This window comes from Oncorhynchus mykiss, chromosome 31 (genome assembly GCF_013265735.2).
Source record: "Oncorhynchus mykiss isolate Arlee chromosome 31, USDA_OmykA_1.1, whole genome shotgun sequence".
NCBI lineage: Eukaryota > Metazoa > Chordata > Actinopteri > Salmoniformes > Salmonidae > Oncorhynchus > Oncorhynchus mykiss.
The window spans coordinates 14,311,331-14,326,047 of NC_050571.1; the positions used below are offsets into that span (position 1 = coordinate 14,311,331).

General features: G+C 44.1%; 1 protein-coding gene across 1 annotated transcript; it reads right to left on the reverse strand.

The window, feature by feature from the left end:
* Window positions 1-44: 44 nt before the first annotated feature.
* On the reverse strand, window positions 45-14,418 carry LOC110504379 (teneurin-2). Its single transcript, XM_021583146.2, has 9 exons — window positions 14,018-14,418; window positions 11,210-11,506; window positions 9,130-9,687; window positions 7,931-8,200; window positions 5,719-6,129; window positions 3,128-3,238; window positions 2,636-2,903; window positions 2,337-2,467; window positions 45-2,042 (listed from the first exon to the last, which is right to left on the reverse strand). Exons 1-9 carry the CDS (start codon window positions 14,201-14,203, stop codon window positions 1,305-1,307), a joined length of 2,970 nt encoding a protein of 989 aa, XP_021438821.2. The 5' UTR covers window positions 14,204-14,418; the 3' UTR covers window positions 45-1,304.
* Window positions 14,419-14,717: the final 299 nt, after the last annotated feature.

The following is a 14,717-nucleotide window of genomic DNA, read 5'->3' on the forward strand; positions in this document are numbered from 1 at the left end:
GAACTGTAGTATAGTAGTCTGAACTGTAGTACAGTAGTCTGAACTGTAGTGTAGTTGTCTGATTTGTATTACAGTAGTCTGAACTGTAGTACAGTAGTCTGAACTGTAGTGTAGTAGTCTTAACTGTTGTGTAGTTGTGTGATCTGTAGGATAGTAGTCTGATCTGTAGTTTTGTAGTCTGAGCTGTAGTATAGTAGTCTGAACTGTAGTGTATTAGTCTGAACTGTAGTATAGTAGTCTGAACTGTAGTATAATCTGAACTGCAGTATAGTAGTCTGAACTGTAGTGTACTATTCTGAGCAGTATTGTAGTAGTCTTATCTGTAGTATAATACTCTGAACTGTAATACTCTGAACTGTTGTGTAATAGTCTTACACATGCGGAGCTATTACAGTAGTATGACATTCTCACCAATTTCAAAATAAAACCTTGTGATACTATTTATGATATCTGCAAATATACAACATAAAAATCCTCCAACTTATGTGTGTCTAAAAGTTTTTGTTTTCTTTAGTTTGAAGTCTTTTAAAGGATCTCAGTGGTGTGAGTGTTGGTAGCTAGGATATGTTGCTGCAGTAGCTAAGAACAGTTCTGTGGTGGAGAATGGGAGGCCTGAGACAGTGAGATGACTCATCGTTTTAATCAATTTTACGTCCCTATGCTGTGGTTCTTGTTGCCGTTGGTGATTTTCTCTTCCGAGTAGTGTTTTGTGATTGGCTGGGCCCTGTGGTGGCTCTGTATCCCTATTGGTCCCTTTACTCTACAAGTTCATTTCAGAGGCAGGCCCTTATCAGAGCACCCAGCACAACACAGTGCCACCATCAGTTCAGAGTCTGTCATTACGCCCTCATAGTGACCCTAAAAATATGGGTGAAAATATTGATTTATTTTTTAAAAAGGGGAATCTTAGTTATTAAGCAACAGTTTGTTTTTCAAGGTTCATGAGTGCCTTTGTCCACAGTCTGTTTTCAACATCAACAAAAAATATAAATAAAATAAACTTCTGTCTAAATGTTTGATTTTTTTGCCCTTGGCAGAAAAAGTAAAAAAAAAAAAAAAAATTCTAGTATATTCTTCTGTTCAAAAGTCCCTGCAGCGTTCAGTGAGAAACCCCATTTGTTTATTTTATTTTCTGCGGGGTTGGAGGGGAAAGAAGGAGAAGGCAGGGAGGGGTGGGAGCGAAGAGAGGAAGGAACTAGTAACTAGGACGAGGGAATGAAAGGGAGGAGGAGGCGAAGGGGAGGAGAGTCAGTGAGAGAGAGAGAAAGAGTCAGCCAGTCCTCCATCCCAGTCCAGGAGGGCTGTTACCTCTTGCCCATCTCGTTCTGTCTCAGGAACTGGATGTTGGTGCTGCTGTCAGCCAGTTCTGGGTACTGTTCCACAGGTAGAACATAATACCCATCGTACCCCTGTACCCTCCCCGCGGTCAGCAGCTGTTGCTTCTCTCCCTCCGTCCACAGCCGGCTCCCCTCCTTCCCATCCTTGGCCCTCTGCTGCTCCCTCAGCCAGGCCCCAGCCAGGGCCCTCTGCCGGGCTAGTTCCAGCAGCCTCACCCTCTCCTCGTCCACCACGTCCAGCGCTAGCCCATACCGCACGCTGAGGGCTAACGACGGCACCACAAACTCCACTGTGGCGCCGCGCCGCGACCTCCCACTCACAGTCACGTTGATCCCGCTCTCCAGCGCCATGCGTCCGCTGGTCAGCCCCAGCATCAGTAGATCACTATCGGCCGAACCGACTTTAACGAAGTAGTGACAGTCACATCCATCCTGCGTGTAGTGCGTTCCTTCCAGGTAGATGGCGCCGTTGAGGACCAGGGACACCTTTCGGCTGTCGTCGGTTGCCATGGAGCTAACTGCCGCCACCACACGTCCTTCTTTCAATGCTAGCATCACTCCCCGGCCGATGATGGGCGTTGATGTGCCGAACCAGTGTCCGGGCTTGTCGCGGCGGTCGCGGGGGTCCTTGTTAAGGAGCCGTCCCTCCAGGGCCATGAAGGCCATGTTGTGGCGCTCCGCTGCCTGCTGCACCCCCGTTATCAGCTACAGGAGAGACAGGGGTAGGAGAGAGGTTAAAGGTCACTGGTCAACCAGAATAATGCAGACGAGGAAACACTTATACTGTCTGGTTTACAGCTACTCTCATCTATTCATGTCCAGATTTCACTGTAATCATTGAAGGTTCATATTACTGATTCTGTATTCAATGTCGCATCTAATTGGCATCCGACTCTGAGAGAAAGAGAGAGGACTGTTTATCTATAATAGCAGGCCGCATTTGGCTCAATATAATCAATATAGTGCAATGGAGCTGTAGGCTGTCCCAGGCCTTCTCACCTGTCCATTTTCACAGTCCTGGCTGGCCTGCAGCTCGTAGGGAGGCTCTACGAAGTAGAGGGTGTGACGGGGGAACCCTGGAATGATGTTACTGAGCTGGAAACCAAACATCACCAGCCAACTCTTCACGTCTGGGGAGCAAAGACAACAGAATGAATGAAAATGAAAAATAAAGAAAGAGAACTACACATTGACAATGATAACACAACGCCCCCCACTCAGCTCTCTCTCCATCACCTTCAGTAACAATAATGCATGGGTTTTATAAAGCGCTTTTCAAGGATCCAAAGACGCTCTACCTGTGACGTAGTTCTTGATGTCCAACACGTCGCTGAGGGGGTTGTTGTTCTTGAACATATACAGGTTGAAGGGTGCAGGGTCCTTGCCGATCTTGGGCCAGCTGGCATAGTCTGGCGAGGTCCAGCGGCCTGCCAGGACGTCATAGTCCCTCTGGGTGAAGTGGACCAGCTTGGTCAGGGTGTCATAGAGACCACCATGGAACCCAACCACCAGCTGGAACTCTGGGTTAGAGTCCAGGTACACCTCCCCGTACGCTGTGTACTGTACCTGGAGGTCACAACAAACACAGACGCATGTTTCACTTCAAATCACTACAACTTTATCCACTCTGGGGAAATTAGGAAAGACAAAGTTGGTTTATTTGTCCATTTTTGTATTTTTTATTTGAATAAATCAAATAAACCTCTCTCGCTTATCTTAACATGCGGATGATGGACCTTGAGATATTTAACAATCATTAATAGTATTATTATTACTGTCATCATGATTACCTGTTTGATCATCTGTCCGTTGCTGCTGAAGACAGCCAGTGGTGTTCCTGTGTTGTCTGAGGCGATGTAATACTCCTCTCCACTACTCACCTCCATAGCAAACAGATGGCCCTGAGGAGAAGCAGAAAAGGCTTTACACCATAACTCACATCACCATAACTCCCTTCACCATAACTCCAATCACCATAACTCCCTTCACCATAACTCACAGTCACTTCACCATAACTCCCATCACCATAACTCCCTTCACCATAACTCACAGTCACTTCACCATAACTCCCATCCCCATAACTCCCATCACCCTAACTCCCATCACCATAACTCACAGTCACTTCACCATAACTCCCATCACCATAACTCCCATCACCATAACTCACAGACAGTCACATCACCATAACTCACAGACAGTCACATCACCATAACTCACAGTCACATCACCATAACTCCCATCACCATAACTCACAGACAGTCACATCACCATAACTCACAGACAGTCACATCACCATAACTCACAGACAGTCACATCACCATAACTCCCATCACCATAACTCCCTTCACCATAACTCACATCACCATAACTCCCATCACCATAACTCCCTTCACCATAACTCACATCACCATAACTCACAGTCACTTCACCATAACTCCCATCACCATAACTCCCATCACCATAACTCCCATCACCATAACTCACATCACCATAACTCCCATCACCATAACTCCCATCACCATAACTCCCATCACCATAACTCACAGACACTTCACCATAACTCACAGACAGTCACCATAACTCCCATCACCATAACTCACAGTCACTTCACCATAACTCCCATCACCATCACTCACAGTCACTTCACCATAACTCCCATCACCATAATTCCCATCACCATAACTCCCTTCACCATAACTCCCTTCACCATAACTCCCTTCAACATAACTCACATCACCATAACTCCCTTCACCATAACTCAGACAGTCACATCACCATAACTCCCATCACCATAACTCACAGTCACATCACCATAACTCACATCACCATAACTCCCTTCACAATAACTCAGACAGTCACATCACCATAACTCCCATCACCATAACTCACAGTCACTTCACCATAACTCCCATCACCATAACTCAGTCACGTCACCATAACTCCCATCACCATAACTCACAGTCACATCACCATAACTCCCATCACCATAACTCACAGTCACATCACCATAACTCCCATCACCATAACTCACAGTCACATCACCATAACTCACAGAAAGTCACGTCACCATAACTCCCATCACCATAACTCCCATCACCATAACTCCCAGACAGTCACGTCACCATAACCCCCATCACCATTACTCACAGTCACTTCACAGACAGTCACATCACCATAACTCACAGACAGTCACTTCTCAGACAGTCACATCACCATAACTCCCATCACCATAACTCACAGTCACGTCACCAGAACTCACAGACAGTCACATCACCATAACTCCCATCACCATAACTCACAGTCACTTCACCATAACTCACAGACAGTCACGTCACCATAACTCACAGACAGTCACATCACCATAACTCACAGACAGTCACACCACCATAACTCCCATCACCATAACTCACAGTCACTTCACCATAACTCACAGACAGTCACGTCACCATAACTCACAGACAGTCACATCACCATAACTCACAGACAGTCACACCACCATAACTCCCATCACCATAACTCACAGTCACTTCACCATAACTCACAGACAGTCACTTCACCATAACTCACAGACAGTCACATCACCATAACTCAGACAGTCACTTCACAGACAGTTACATCACCATAACTCACAGTCACATCACCATTACTCACAGACAGTCACTTCACCATAACTCACAGACAGTCACTTCACCATAACTCACAGACAGTCACTTCACCATAACTCACAGACAGTCACATCACCATAACTCAGACAGTCACTTCACAGACAGTCACATCACCATAACTCACAGTCACTTCACCATAACTCACAGTCACATCACCATAACTCACAGATAGTCACTTCACCATAACTCACAGACAGTCACTTCACCATAATTCACAGTCACTTCACCATAACTCACAGTCACTTCACCATAACATACAGACAGTCACTTCACCATAACTCAGACAGTCACTTCACCATAACTCACAGACAGTCACTTCACCATAACTCAGACAGTCACTTCACCATAACTCACAGACAGACACATCACCATAACTGGGTGATAATAGTTAGGCTATATCACAATAAGTTAAATAATGATAGTGTCACTTACTCAGTTAGGCTATATCACAATAAGTTAAATAATGATAGTGTCCCTGACTCTGTTAGGCTATATCACAATAAGTCACAGATGGTGACATCCCCATTAATGTGTGATAATAGTTACGCAATATATACTCTGTAATGATAGCATCACAACAACTTGGTTATATGACAACCACAACAACTTGGTTATATGACAACGATAACAAGGTCATAAGACAATCACAATGAACAGTAGTTAGCACATGTAGCCCGTTGATGAACACACGTTTCTCTAATAATCTGGTAGCCTACCTGCAAGTCATAGTACAGTGAAGCGATATCTGAGCTGGAGTGGTTGAATATATGTGTGACTCTTGCCGGGTGGTTCAGATCAGCGTAGAAGAACTGGAGGTGTTGTCCCAGACTGGTCCGAGTGGACACTCTCCTGCCCAGTCCGTCATAGCGGTACTGGACGCTCCAGCCTCCCGGTAGCTTGTTATATGCTCTAAGGAGCTGGCCTTTGGAGTTGTAGTCAAAGACATCCGAGCCTCGCTGGCTCAGGAAGCCGTCCTCATCCAGATGGTACTGAACGTCACCCAGGCGTGTGATGCGGTCTCGGAGGTCGTAGCGGAGCGGCGTGAGGCGGGCGCTGTTCCCGGGGTTGAGGAGGTGCAGGTTACCGTTCAGGTCGTAGCTGTAGCGCCACGTGGACCAGTCGTTCACCTGGAGGCATAGAGAATGAAAAGAACTTTGACACACCTGAAGTCATCTCTTTAATACCAAACCTGAAGTCATCTCTTTAATACCAAAGGTGAGTAGACAAATCAACCGCCTATGCTCCTTATAGGAACCAAGGGCTTTGTCATGACTCTCCTGTGACAATCTGAAGAATCAGGTTACAGTGGGTCCTCTCACTGTACGGTTACCATACTGCTTTCTCTCGTAGAGGGGGAGAGCAGGAAGTCGGCTGTGACGTTGTAAATACAGAAACTCCTTTCCCCACTCTGCCAAGATGAAAGTTGAGAATCGCTTTGTTACTACAGAGAAAGCAGTACGGTAACCTCAAAAGGTTTTCTAATGTAACATTTCTGTATATTTCTGTATTTCATCCATTTGGAATGGTATGTGGTTTGTGGGTATTTAAACAATAATCATGTCCAACCTTTACTGTGTGGTAATATCATTAAAGATGTTATAACGGAAACATTGTAACTTTAAGAGCTTTCACAATGTATATATCAGATGTACATCTACATGTTGTGGAAAGTATATAATTAAATATGAAACTATTTGTGAGAAGATGTAATGTGATGGCCTTCTAAATGAGATACTTGTTTAGATATGAAGTTTTAACTAGTCAGTGGCCACACCCCGTGAGTACAGACATTTCCATCTGCGTTATGGAAATGCCCCCTTTTCTACTCTAGTATAAAATCCACTTCCAACAAAATGTACATTAGACCAGAAAATACGGAGCTGTCGCTAGATGTTGAAATGGTTGGAAATTTAAACTAGGGTCAAGAAAATGCCAGGATGAGATCCCCACGTTGGAAGGGCTATCACTCTAGAGACCAAAACACGCCAGGTGAAGCTGGTGTGTGAAGTGGTTTTTAAACTACAACTTTACCAAAGGACAAGTTCAGAAAACACAAAGCAGTAGCTAGCTACATGTTGAAATGGTTGGCAACTCGACAAGAGTAAAAACCCAGGGACGAGGTCCCCACGTTGAAATGGCTAATAAATCTACAAACTAAAGAACAATTATTCAGGCTGCAGCTGATTAAATACTTTAGTCTGGTAACCAGACCCATTCTAAGAACATTTCCGAATGGTACTCAGAAGTATCCATTATAACAACTACAACCACGAAAAAGACCTTGGGACTCCTGGGGAACGCACTCCTTTCCTTTGTCTACCAAGCCATCATATCGGCTTAGCCCACTAGGAACTTTTCTATCATGTCAGTAACCAATGTGTGTGTGTTTATGTAATTCTGTGATTGATTAAGATTAAGTAAATAAATATTTAAGCCAATTTGTATGACGCTGATTCATGATCTAGGCTAGGGTTTGCGACATTCAAAATATGACTGATGAGGTAATAATACATTAATAAGTGACTGTAATTGATAACATATGAAAATATCTGAAGAGTTATATTCTGGAAATTCACACTCTATAAAAATGTTTTCCTGTGGTGTCCCGACTCCCTAGTTAATTAAAGTTAAATGATTAGTTTAATCGCATAATTAAATTACACACAGAGAATTGATTTGATAATATACAGTCTTCACATTTCATGATAGTCAAAGCTACGACAGCTTGAATCAGGAAATTGAACGTAGGAGAATCAAAAACTGAAGTGTAAAGTGAAAAGGAAAAACGTTCTCTGTATTTGCAAAGAAAATCAACATTTAATGAAGACCAATGTTTCAGGAAGGGGTCTGTAGTAATCTTCTAGGATTGTGATTTGGTGCTCAACTACTACAGGACTAGTATCACACTGGACAAGTCAGATCTCCTACCTTCACCCCGCTGAGTTGTCCGTCCCCGTCATACTCATAGCGATACTGTGTTGTGTTGGCGTATGGTCCAATCTTCAGCTCTCGCTTCACCACCCGTCCCATACTGTCGTACTGCACCGTCATCCAGTACATCAGGGACCTGAAGATCTCATACTGCACCTCCTTGATGCGCCCGTGGGTGTCGAAGTGCTTGCTGAGGGTCATCACAGCCGTGGTTATGATCTGGTTGATGTCATAGTAGATCACACCAAACTTCCCAAAGTGTTCCACCTGTAGCCAAGACAACAGTCAAGAGTTAAGTCAAATATTGTACACAGGGTCTAGGTCCCACTTTAACTAGATAGTCCAGTATAGATGATTTATGCTTAGTCTATCAACTGTAACTGACATCCTGCAATGGGTTGGATTGGGTTGTAGCTGGAGTTAGGTTTGGGTTTGAGTTGTTGCTGGAGCTAGGGTTTAGGGTTTGGGTTGTGGCTGGAGTGAGGTATGGGTTTGAGTTGTTGCTGGAGCTAGGGTTTAGGGTTTGGGTTGTGGATGGAGTTAGGCTTGGGTTTGAGTTGTTGCTGGAGCTAGGGTTTAGGGTTTGGGTTGTGGCTGGAGTTAGGTTTGGGTTTGAGTTGTTGCTGGAGCTAGGGTTTAGGGTTTGGGTTGTGGCTGGAGCTGGAGCTGGAGCTATGTTTAGGGTTGTGGCTAGAGCTGGAGCAAGGGTTAGGGTTGTGGCTGGAGCTAGGGTTAGGGTTAGGGTTGTGGCTGGAGCTGGAGCTGGAGCTAGGGTTAGGATTGTTGCTGCAGCTGGAGCTAGGGTTAGGGTTGTGGCTAGAGCTGGAGCTAGGGTTAGGGTTGTGGCTGGAGCTAGGGTTGTGGCTGGAGATAGGGTTTGGGTTAGGGTTGTGGCTGGAGCTAGGTTTAGGATTGTGGCTGGAGCTAGGTTTACAGTTGTGCATGGAGCTATGGTTAGTTTGGATTGTGGCTGGAGTTGAGGGCTAGGGTTAAGGGTTAGGGTTGAATCAGGATGTGGACATGAAGCTAGGTTTAGGGTTAGGGGTTGAGGTTAGGTTTGAGGCTAGGGTTAGGGTTGAACCAGGATGTGGACATGAAGCTAGGTTTAGGGTTAGTGTTGAGGGTTGGGATTGAAGCTAGGGTTAGGGTTGTGGTTGGAACTAGGATTAGGGTTAGTAGAATAGTTTTCTACCCACCTTTCCAGAGATCTCGTCATAGCGGTAGAGGTCCACAGGCAGAGGAGTCTCACTGATGACTGGCTTCATACTAGCGATACGGAAGCTGTTGTCATGGTAAGTGTAGTCAAACCTAGCATTCACCATCCCCTCCTCACTGAACCGGTAGATCTGCTTGTCAATCAACGGACCCATTTTACGGTAACGTATCGTACAGGAGAACCCGCCGCTCTGTAAGTTCACCATCTTCAGCACCCCAGCTGTCTCGTCGTAACCGAACGTCACCACGGTGCTGTCGTAGAGGATCTCAGCTAGCTTGACCAGCTTGCCGTACTTGTAGAGGACACATCGACCGGTGCCGAGGTAGTGGGTGGCCTGGGGGCGGCCGTCTTCGCTGAAGTCGTGGATGATGGAGGCGTTGCTCTCCGGAGGGTTGTAGGTGTTGCGGATGTAACCGATAGAGACGTGGGTGGACATGGTGTGGCGAGCTACACTAGGCATGGTGACGGCCGTGACTCGCCCCGAGGCGTCAAACTCAAATATGTACTGTTTCTGGCTCTGCAGGAGAAGGACCATGGACTGGAGAGAGCGAAGGAGGGAGAGAAGGAGGGAGAGAGGAGGGAGAGGGAACATAAGTCATCATCATCACCAATAACATCATTTTATGAACTTTTCACTTCTCTCAACCAGACTGTTTTTACTATCCCTGCTACAGGTGCTATGATGCACTCACCCTATCCAGGTGGCTGTAACTCCACACAGATGATAACAACAGTACCAGTACCAGTAACAGTAACAGTACCAGTAACAGTAAAAGTACCAATAACAGTACCAGTAAAAGTACCAATAACAGTACCAGTAACAGTACCAGTACCAGTAACAGTACCAGTAAAAGTACCAGTAACAGTACCAGTAAGATTATCAATAACAGTATCAGTAAAAGTACCAATAACAGTACCAGTAAAAGTACCAATACCAGTAACAGTACCAGTACCAGTAACAGTATCTGTAAAAGTACCAATAACAGTACCAGTAACAGTAACAGTATCAGTAAAAGTACCAATAACAGTATCAGTAACAGTAACAGTACCAGTACCAGTAACAATATCAGTAAAAGTACCAATAACAGTACCAGTACCAGTACCAGTAACAGTAACAGTATCAGTAAAAGTACCAGTAACAGTACCAGTAACAGTATCAGTAAAAGTACCAGTAAAAGTACCAGCAACAGTACCAGTAAAAGTACCAACAACAGTACCATTAACAGTATCAGTAAAAGTACCAATAACAGTTTCAGTAACAGTAACAGTACCAGTACCAGTAACAGTAAAAGTACCAGTAACAGTATCAGTAACAGTACCAGTAACAGTATCAGTAAAAGTACCAGTAAAAGTACCAGTAACAGTACCAGTAACAGTACCAGCAACAGTACCAATAACAGTATCAGTAAAAGTACCAATAACAGTACCAGTAACAGTACCAATAACAGTATCAGTAAAAGTACCAATAACAGTACCAGTAACAGTATCAGTAAAAGTACCAATAACAGTTTCAGTAACAGTAACAGTACCAGTACCAGTAACAGTAAAAGTACCAGTAACAGTATCAGTAACAGTACCAGTAACAGTATCAGTAAAAGTACCAGTAAAAGTACCAGTAACAGTACCAGTAACAGTACCAGTAACAGTACCAATAACAGTATCAGTAAAAGTACCAATAACAGTACCAGTAACAGTACAAGTAACAGTATCAGTAAAAGTACCAGTAACAATATCAGTAAAAGTACCAATACCAGTACCAGTAACTGTACTGGTAACAGTAACAGTATCAATACAAGTACCAATACCAGTACCAGTAACAGTACCTGTACCAGTAACAGTATCCATAAAAGTACCAATACCAGTACCAGTACCAGTAACAGTACCAGTAACAGTTTCAGTTAAAGTAACAGTACCTGTAACAGTAACAGTACCAGTATCAGTATCAGTAAAAGTACCAATAACAGTACCAGTAACAGTATCAAGACCAGTACCAGTACCAGTAACAGTACCAGTACCAGTAACAGTACCAGTAAAAGTACCAGACAGTGCTATGTCCTCACCTTATCCAGATAACTATAGCTCCACACCTTGCCATCTATGAATGACCGTGACAGAATACGTCCCTGAGGGTCAAACTCTGTCCTCTCACTCATACTGCCCCTCTGCAACCCCACCAGCTGACCCGTGGTTGAGTATGACACATTCACCACCGCCAGGCTGCTGCTAGGCAACCACATGGCGGGCCGGCCCTGCGTGTCGTACATGATGCGGAGCGTGAACTTGCGGTGGTCATCGTAGATCTTCTCTGTCCGAGTGTTGCGGTCGAAGTCGATGGAAAGGAGGTTACGACCATGTGCCTGGAGGAAGATAGATAGTGATGTAAGGGAAAGCCCCCATGAAAAAAATATGAATGGCAACATATTGCCATTGGACGAAACATATACATGATTGCAAATACCACTCAAATGGACCGCAGTTCATTCAAAGCTTATGGCAAATGCCAAGTGTCATACAGTAAAAATCCCAAAGAGGGAGAGCGTGCTCCACTGTACATTTTCATATTGCAAATGAACATAAAGTCAAGACCCAAGGGTCAATTATTACTATTATTTTTTTTCAAAAAGTACAACTTCTTCTAAAAAAGTGCTTTCTGGACCGTTTTTCGAAATCTTTTAGATTTTTTTTTTGTCAATAATACATATATAGCAACCATATGAACATACCTTTGTCTTATTTTATTGAGTTGTCCATAAGACATATGTTTTGTCCATTTGTAATATACTATCATAAGAAGTCAAATGTCAGTGAACCATGGCCAAATGGCATAAGGAATGTCCAAATGCCATATATAAGTATTGAAAGTGCCAAATCAGGATGTTAAGTCAATTTGCCATATATGATCATAGTCATAAGTCGGTTTCCAAACCCAAAAGTCAGTGAACCATGTCCAAATGGCATAAGAAATATCCAAATGCCATATATAAGCATTGAAAGTGCCAAATCATGATGTTATGTCCATTTGCCATATATGATCATAGGAAGTCAGTTTCCGAACCCAAAAGTCAGTGACCAAATGATATATATATCACTATCTTAAGCCCTGAATCAACCTAGAAGGTCTATTTGTCATGTTTTATGAGAGAAAAGTGGGACTCATTTTTTAAAATACTTTTTGAAAAACGTCCAAAATGACCAGGGGTGCCCTCTATTGGTTGGGCACGGGTGGGGGGTGCTCCCTTCTTGGCCATGGACCCATTGCACCCCCCTCATTTAAACATTTGCTCCTGGTAACCCGTTCCAATCACCAGGTGCACGGCTGTCCATTTACAATGTCTTACAATGGGCATTTACCATCATGAATTTGACATGTTCTAATATACTGCAAAAATACCCAATTGATTGGCCTGTTGAACTCAGGATGGCCGGGCAGTGATAGTGGTTCCTCTCCATTGCTCGTTGGTGTTGATTTCAGCATGTCAATTTGGTGATGGTTTATCACTGTTTAAACTTATTGCAAATGTACTGTCCATTTGCAATGTGTTTCAATGGGCATTTACCATCACGAATTTGGCATGCTCTAGTATACTGCAGAAATGCCCAATTGACTGGCCCATTGAACTTGGGATGGCTGGGCAGTGATAGTGGTTCCTCTCCATCGTTTGTTGTGTTACTCCATCCTTGCTGTGTGTGTGTGTGTGTGTGTGTGTGTGTGTGTGTGTGTGTGTGTGTGTGTGTGTGTGTGTGTGTGTGTGAGTTTTTCTTGGACATCTGATGGGAGAAATTACTGATTTACAGTTCATGAGGGTTGCCTAATCACACATATGCTGTTTTGGAAAGATATGACCTTTTTAACCCTTTAAAACAGCCCCTATGACCACAATTTAAGGCACTTCCGGTTGGCACAGGAAGCTGAATTGACATTGTATGATTTCTCGTAAATTACGATAGATAAATTGATGTTTTTTGCCATGACACTGTAGGTTCACATACTTTGACGTGAAGCGGTCAAATTAGCACTCTATGACCGTTTTTGACCTTTAATCCCAGAAAATGGGCCTTAACTCAAAAAGCGTTGAAGCCTCGACGCCATCTTGTTTCTGGGCTAACAGCCCATTTGGACAAACCTGTGCTCACAGAGTTTCGTCTTCAAAGTATTTTCTGTTTAGGAGAAATGGCCATGTCACTGGTGATGTTTTGTCCATTTGCGATAAGCAGCCACTCGCCATCTGGTGGAATATTCCCCAACAGCGGAAATATGACCAAAATGAAAAAATAAATAAAACGGAAACCAAATGTCTGAGAGACTTCATTCGAAAGACTTCCCGGAAGATCTGGCCATGGGGCACGGACCGAGGCCGTCGGCCTATTTTAAAAGCATTTGCTGACGTCTAGTAAGGGACCGTACATTTGCAATATGGAGATCCTCATCAATCATACTGCAAATGTCGAAGAGTGCCCTTATGTATGTAATCTCTGTAGCCAGAGTCAGTGATGTCGTCTCTGTAGACAGTCAGTGATGTCATCTCTGTAGGCAGGTTCAGTGATGTCATCTCTGTAGGCAGGTTCAGTGATATCATCTCTGTAGGCAGGTTCAGTGATGTCATCTCTGTAACCAGAGTAGTGATGTCATCTCTGTAGCCAGAGTCAGAGATGTAATCTCTGTAGCCAGAGTCAGTGATGTCATCTCTGTAGCCAGAGTCAGTGATGTCATCTCTACACACAGAGTAAGGGATGTCATTTTTACACAAAGTAACTGATGTCATCGCTACACACAGAGAAAGTGATGTCATGTCTACACATACTGTAGAGTATGTGATGCCATCGCTAATGATTACATGACACACAGAAAGGAAGCGAGGTCAGCTCACCCTCAGCTTCCTGCCAAACACAGTGACCTTCCCTTTGGTCTGTTCCTTGCGGAGCCGCCACTCAATGGAGTTGAGTCCGTTGTCTGTGGGTAGTGTGATGTTCCTACGGCCAATAGTAGGACTGACCGATCCGGCCAGGATGTGGGGCTCAGTGTGGAAGCTGATGCCCATCCCATTGGCATACATCACCCGCAGGGTGCCGTTGTTACACAGCTGGTAGCTGTTCCTCACCTGGTCTGTAGGGGGCGATGGGGACAAGGAGAGAGAAGGGAGTTGTCATATGAGTTGGCTCTTTTACTGGCGTCTTCCTCTGTTATGTATACATACTGAAAAAAGAGAAAGTTGCAGATTACATTGAAATGGATTTTCGCTGCCCTTCACAAGCAGAACTCTTTCCTTGAACAAAAACCTAACAACTTGTCAGTGTCATTTCTGATTAGGCAACTTGTCAGTATCATTTCTGATCAGGCAACTTGTCAGTATCATTTCTGATCAGGCAACTTGTCAGTACATTTCTGATCAGGCAACTTGTCAGCATCATTTCTGATCAGGCAACTCCACACTCAGAGTGACTCATAATGAAAGTACATGTGCATCTGGTTTATTGAAGAGTTTGCAAGCTTGGTAAATGAATAATCTGGCACTCTGTCATTTCAGTTTTTTCTATCCCCCACTCAAACACTCAAAAACCATGTTCCCC

Bases quoted from the DNA above. Each gene is read 5' to 3' on its own strand.
- LOC110504379 (XM_021583146.2), bottom strand. From the start codon at position 14,203: ATGTATGCCAATGGGATGGGCATCAGCTTCCACACTGAGCCCCACATC. The intron at 8,201-9,129 runs GTGGGTAGAAAA...TCTTGGCTACAG, and splicing joins ATGACGAGATCTCTGGAAAG to GTGGAACACTTTGGGAAGTT. The intron at 2,904-3,127 runs GTAATCATGATG...TGTGACCTCCAG, and splicing joins ACGGACAGATGATCAAACAG to GTACAGTACACAGCGTACGG.